Source organism: Helobdella robusta (assembly GCF_000326865.2).
Source record: "Helobdella robusta unplaced genomic scaffold HELROscaffold_2, whole genome shotgun sequence".
NCBI classification, from domain to species: Eukaryota; Metazoa; Annelida; class Clitellata; order Rhynchobdellida; family Glossiphoniidae; genus Helobdella; species Helobdella robusta.
The window spans coordinates 9,235,124-9,241,123 of NW_008704083.1; the positions used below are offsets into that span (position 1 = coordinate 9,235,124).

The 6,000-nt window shown below is 34.1% G+C and overlaps 1 protein-coding gene across 1 annotated transcript in view; it reads right to left on the minus strand.

Moving 5' to 3' along the window:
* Positions 1–3,028: 3,028 nt before the first annotated feature.
* HELRODRAFT_188439 (hypothetical protein) overlaps positions 3,029–6,000 on the minus strand; it is a 5,789-nt gene continuing 2,817 nt past the window's right edge. Inside the window, exons 7-13 of the mRNA XM_009017785.1 lie at positions 5,871–5,933; positions 5,609–5,696; positions 5,089–5,328; positions 4,685–4,823; positions 4,159–4,600; positions 3,935–4,011; positions 3,029–3,737 (exon numbers count right to left, since the gene is read on the minus strand). Of these exons, the coding sequence (XP_009016033.1) occupies positions 3,284–3,737; positions 3,935–4,011; positions 4,159–4,600; positions 4,685–4,823; positions 5,089–5,328; positions 5,609–5,696; positions 5,871–5,933 (1,503 nt within the window). The 3' untranslated portion in view covers positions 3,029–3,283. The remainder of the gene's footprint in view (positions 3,738–3,934; positions 4,012–4,158; positions 4,601–4,684; positions 4,824–5,088; positions 5,329–5,608; positions 5,697–5,870; positions 5,934–6,000) is intronic.

Consider the following 6,000-nt stretch of genomic DNA (forward strand, 5'->3'; position numbering starts at 1 on the left):
AACTTTTCGACCCGGGGGAGAATTTTTTTAAGATTTGTGGCTCATTTTTTTGGTTATAATGTGTTTGGCTGACGACCTTTTTTTGGCGAACAAGGCCTTCGCGGGCCGCATGAAATAGCTCAGTTTGAATTTTGGCACGCACACATACATGCACAAATACACACACACACGTTCGTATTTATATACTTTATATATATAATTTTGTATTTGTGTATCTATGTATGTATTCTCTGTATTGATATTAAAACATTTAAAGAAATGAAATTTATTATTTTTATTTATTATTATCTTTTTTTGTTGACCATATTATTGATGGTACATAAAAATCAGTGTTTTAAATCCGTCCGTTCAATCAAAAAAAATTTTTCATCAAATTCTTTTTTCTATTACAATTAATTTAAAAATTATTTTAATTAATTGGTATTTTTATTGTAAACTAAATTTAAAGGAGAATACTTTTACATCAGTGAACAGCAAAAATAATAATTATTAATAATATTATTCATCATCATATTTTAACGCCTTTTGTACTGAATATCTTTTTATTATTCTTCTTTCGTTGCTTCTAATTATGGTTTACACATTGAATAATACGTATGTATCTATAAACACACACACACACACACAGTGTAGGTATTATGAGGTCGGGCCCGTTATCAACAGCACTTCAAAACCATTTTGTTAAAATTTAGTGAAAATTTGCCCAGCATATTTTGTTTAATAACTTTTTATTTTACCGTTTGTATACATAAAAACACAGTTTTAAATTGGAAAAAAGACAACAAACTGTGCGATAACAAAAAAAAACCACCACCAAAAAATTTTCAGTTTGCCAAGTTGTTTGGATATACGTCCGCCCTTACATACAAACAAACAAACACATACACACTATTACATATATATATATATATTTATTTATTTTATGACAGAGTACAATTATTACGATCGTTACTTTCCAATTTATACTAATTTTCATTCATCCATTCCTCAATGTAATTTTTTATTTTAATCTTTCATTTCACTACAGTAAGACATGCGCTTAGTTGATTTTTTCCTTTTGAAAGATATTTAAATGTATTTATTTATTTATTTTCGATTTGTAATATTATATTAATTTTAATATAACATAAACTACAATAATCGTTTTTTGTGTCACACGCACACACACAAATAAACACGAAAATGCATGTATGCATTGATAGACGATGAAAAAAACTTTCATTTGACTAAGAAATAAAATAAAACAAATTTAAATCATCATTTTTATACTTTATAATACATAACATACACACACACACACACACACACACATATATATATATATATACACACACGGGTGTTTGTGCGAAAAGGAGAAATTTATTTAAGATAACTGGAGACGCACCGAATAGTTGATCCACTCTACCGATAATCCGACAATTTTGAATTCTTATTTTTTACAATGAAAAACAAACCCTGAATAAAAAACAGTCGTGTCGTCTGACAATTCTTCATCGAGATAACATTCAACCTCGTGTTTAACTTTAAATGTTTTAACAGCTATAATGGCTGAAATATATTTTTCGCTAACAACAATTAGCAATTATTTTGGAAACTCAAAAAGTGAAAGTTTAAACGAAAATTGCATCATTCGGTCTTTGAAAACGGCCAAAGCAGAGCGTCAAATTTCGGCCTATCGATAATTCGGCTAGGCTAAACATTCGGTGTTTCTCTTTTATAGATGAAACTAATATATTGTAACTTTATAATTCAAATATACATTTATTAATTTAATTAATTAAGTTATCAATTTAAAAAATAGATTAATTTAACAATTACAAGAGTTTGTAACTCTTTACGTTTCTGTACAAAAAATTTTCACAAATACAGATTTCAACATTCTACAAAAATAACATTTATAAAAGAAACTGTTGAATATCTGAGAAAAAAATTCTACAAAATATTTCGTGACAATAACAAAACAAACACATGCGCACGCACGCACATACACATAACAAAGTAAATATAAATCAGTCAGTCGATTAATAAATATGACGCATCAAACTGATGTTATCGAACAGTTGAACGACCACTGAACGCTAACAACATGAAGTTAGACTAAACACATAATAAACAACAATAACCATTGAAACACAAAGTTTAAAACGTGTGTGTCTGTTTACAACTTGCATGTATGTTTCATTTCGATGACTATTTTGATTGGCATCTTTTCTTGCTAACTTAAGGAAAACATAATGCAACTGAAATGATCGGACATAATCTAAGATGACGAAATAACAAAACTAAGTCCAAACTAAATATCAAATAAAAGTACACAAACACAATAACTGTAATTTTATCGTGAAACTTACGAACAAATATCAAATTACACGCGCAACAACACACACAAGCGAACGAACATATATAAAGAGAGGAGAACCGTAAAACGCGTAAAATATCCAAAAGTATACACTGCACACACACACACACGCACATACAACGTTCACATGCACTTAAGATTCTATACCATAGGTATGTAGGTTCAAGAGGAAACAAGCTCCACCATTCATCGGTCAGATTCTGCGAGATTGCACAAAAAACAAACACTAACGTTCAGCTTAACAAATTACATAACAACAATTATAAATACTGGAATTTAACAACAAACAAATAAATTATATATATATATATATATATATATATTTATATATCAAATGATTGATGGTATATTTATAATTTATAACATTTAAAAGCAGCTGTGACTAATGGAAAAGTGAACTAATGACGACGAAAGTTTTTCAATCATCCTTATTTACACGACAGAACCATCTATACACACCCAGCATCATAACTTAATGAGCCGGACAACGCTAGGCCGGATGTAATATTTTACCATATCCTTAATGTTGAATTTACTGCTAGCGTTAGTAATTTTACTGCTACTGCTGGTTGTGCTGCTTTTATTTTTTTCGTTATTCACTTTTTTAATTTTAAATTTTGAACGCAGGTCGCTGGCAGTTGAGACCTTACGCTTCTTATTAAAGTTAGTGTCGGTAACAACAACAGTATTGACAAGTTTAATATCAGGGTTAGAGTTAATATTAGTAATTTTACTACTAACAGTAATTGTAGTATTGTCGCTAGTTACTGTAGAATTAGAAGTATATGTTTTTCTTTCTGAAATGACCTTAAATCTCCTACCTGAATACTTCTTAATGGTTTTGTGCCTGCTATCATCATCATTGTTCTCATTGCTAATGTAATAATTGTTATTATTATTACTATCGTGATGATGGCGTGCTAGTCATATCCGCATGTTCGTCTGCTTCCTCATCCTAGTCTGAACTGAAGTTGATGCCTCTGATGAATCATTGGAAACGACATTCAGTGCAGACTTTCGAGGAGATTTTTTAGCTACCTTAGAAGTCACTGTAGCAGCTTCTCCGACCACATTTGACGTGAGATCTGCAGTGTTGGTTTGAACAATGAAAGCGCCACCAATGTTACCAGCAGCACCACGTCCACGACTACAAGTTGTAGCAGTAGCTGATGCATCCAACTTACTTGATGAATGCCTTTTGTTTGGCAGATGAGAATTTAATGATGACGACGACGTCGACGTCTTTTTGGATGGCAGGTGAGTTGGCACTCGTCTTACTGCAGCATGTCGCAGTTTAGTGAAGTGTGAACTCTCCAAACTCTTCTCTGAAATGCTCTGTTTGGCCGCTTTGCATGATCTCACAAGAGATGACCTGCCACTAAAATATTAGATTTGTTATTTTTATGTATTGTCACCTAACCATCAACTACAATGGTCATCATAAGTTTGAAAGCAACCATCATTCCATTTCATAACTGAATTTTGTAGCACGCACGCTGGCATGTAAAGCTTTTGCAGCGTGAATGCTGCAAAAAAAAAACAAGATTTTGTTTGCTATAGAGCACCACACAGTACCTCATTGAATCGTCATCAATCTGCTTTCTGAGGCGCTTGATTTTGATGGCGTTTAGTATGTCACCTTGGGTCTTTTTCTATGGTTGAATGGAAAATTTAAATTAACTAAGTATGAAAAACATTTACTTGCAGAGACAAATAGTTTTTAAATTAATTATTTAATTAATTTAATGATGGATTAATTAATTAGTTAATTAATTAAAAACTAGCAAAAAATAAAAAACCTTAATTCTTCTAGTTTTGTTCTCAGCATCATCATCATTACCAAGTTCATCATCAACATTGCCATCACGCTCCTCTTCTTCACCATCAACAACAGCAGCAATGACGTCATCGACATCATCTTCAACCTCCCCAGCACGACTCGACTTGCTTGTCGAATTGGAGGACGAATCTGAAATGGAAGATGTGTTGTGCAGAGATGAGAGGACGTGGGCTGTTTTGTTTCTATCCAATGCAATGTCATTCAGACCATTCTCTATATCGCTGATGCATGCAGTGGTGTCCGTTGTGGCGGCCACAGATGGTGGCGAAGATGTTGGGGGTAACGATGTGGAAGATTTTTTCTCTGGAGATGCATCATTATTAGAGTCGACCTGCGGGGAAGGTAGAGATGACAATGATAAAGAAAGTTTTTCCTCTTTCCTCAATAAACTTGACTCCATCCTGCGTTGGGGAGAAATTTATGAAATATGTAAAAATAAACAAACATCTGAATTAATCTATCTCCTCTCTGTACAACAAACCAACTTTTCAAGAAAGTTTTGCTGGACTCCCATGACGGATCCTGGCCTGGCGATCCTGGTCCACGCAATGGATTGTTTAGCGGTCATGCCATACTTGTCCATCAGGTAGCAACTGATTAGAGTGCCTGTTCTGCCCAATCCGGCTGATTAGGGTGCCAATCAAACAATTAATTAATCAGTCAATCAACTGATTAGAGTGCCTGTTCTGCCCAATCCGGCTGATTAGGGTGCCAATCAAACAATTAATTAATCAGTCAATCAACCAATTATTCAATCAACCAATCAACCATCCAACCACCAATCAGTCAAAAGGTGGATTCTTCAAAATAAAAAAAACTACCGCAGGGTCAACGAATACGAACAACGACACAGACGTACAAATGTACCATACCACAACACGCCGACGACCTTTGCAATGGACTGCCACGGCAACCCCCTTAGCTTCGGCCTCCCTGCATATTTTAAGAAACTTCTCAACCAGACAGACAGACGGCGTGGAACCATCTGGAAAGTAGAGATCGTGATGCTGGAGGCCTGCCTTCTTGAATGAATTCGATTCGTACGTCTTGTTGTTCAGCCGGACAACCACGTTGATGTTGGCCTTCTTGAAGTGCTCTATGTACAGTTCTGGCCCATGCAGGGTGACACCTGATGACGGATGATTTAATTGTTTTCTACAAAATCTAGCAAACAACGAATGAAGGTACCATATTAAAAACTAACCATTGTGAAGAGCCTACAACTACAAAGACAAACAACTGAACAAACAAATGAACCAACAGACAGACACACAGACTCAAACAAATGGACAACAGACACATACAAACAAACACCCTCGGACATACAAACAGACCAACAAATACATATAAGTAGAGAAACAACAGAGACAGACATACAAACAGACTAACAAACAAACAAACAAACAAACCTCTATCAATCTTGGAGCATAGATGTGGACTACAGAATGCCATCATCTTACCAGGAACAATCCAATTCATGTCACCATTCTCTACTTTCTGAGTAGCGGTTTCATCAATCATACATTACATACACTGGTACACTACACTACTAACTGTTAGAAATATGACAGTACGGTGTTACACTATTACTAATCAAACTATATGAAACGTACTGCTACCAAATTAATAACTGATGATTGAAGGTGTGTAAAACAAGAAAACTGAACAAACTTCGTAATGGCTGTAGTAGTCAGGGTCAAACGAGTCAAAATCAAAGATTCCTACATTCAATGCCTGTTGAGGAATGAAGAAAAATGAATGAATTTTATCAATCAATCAATCAACCAACCAACCAATCAAT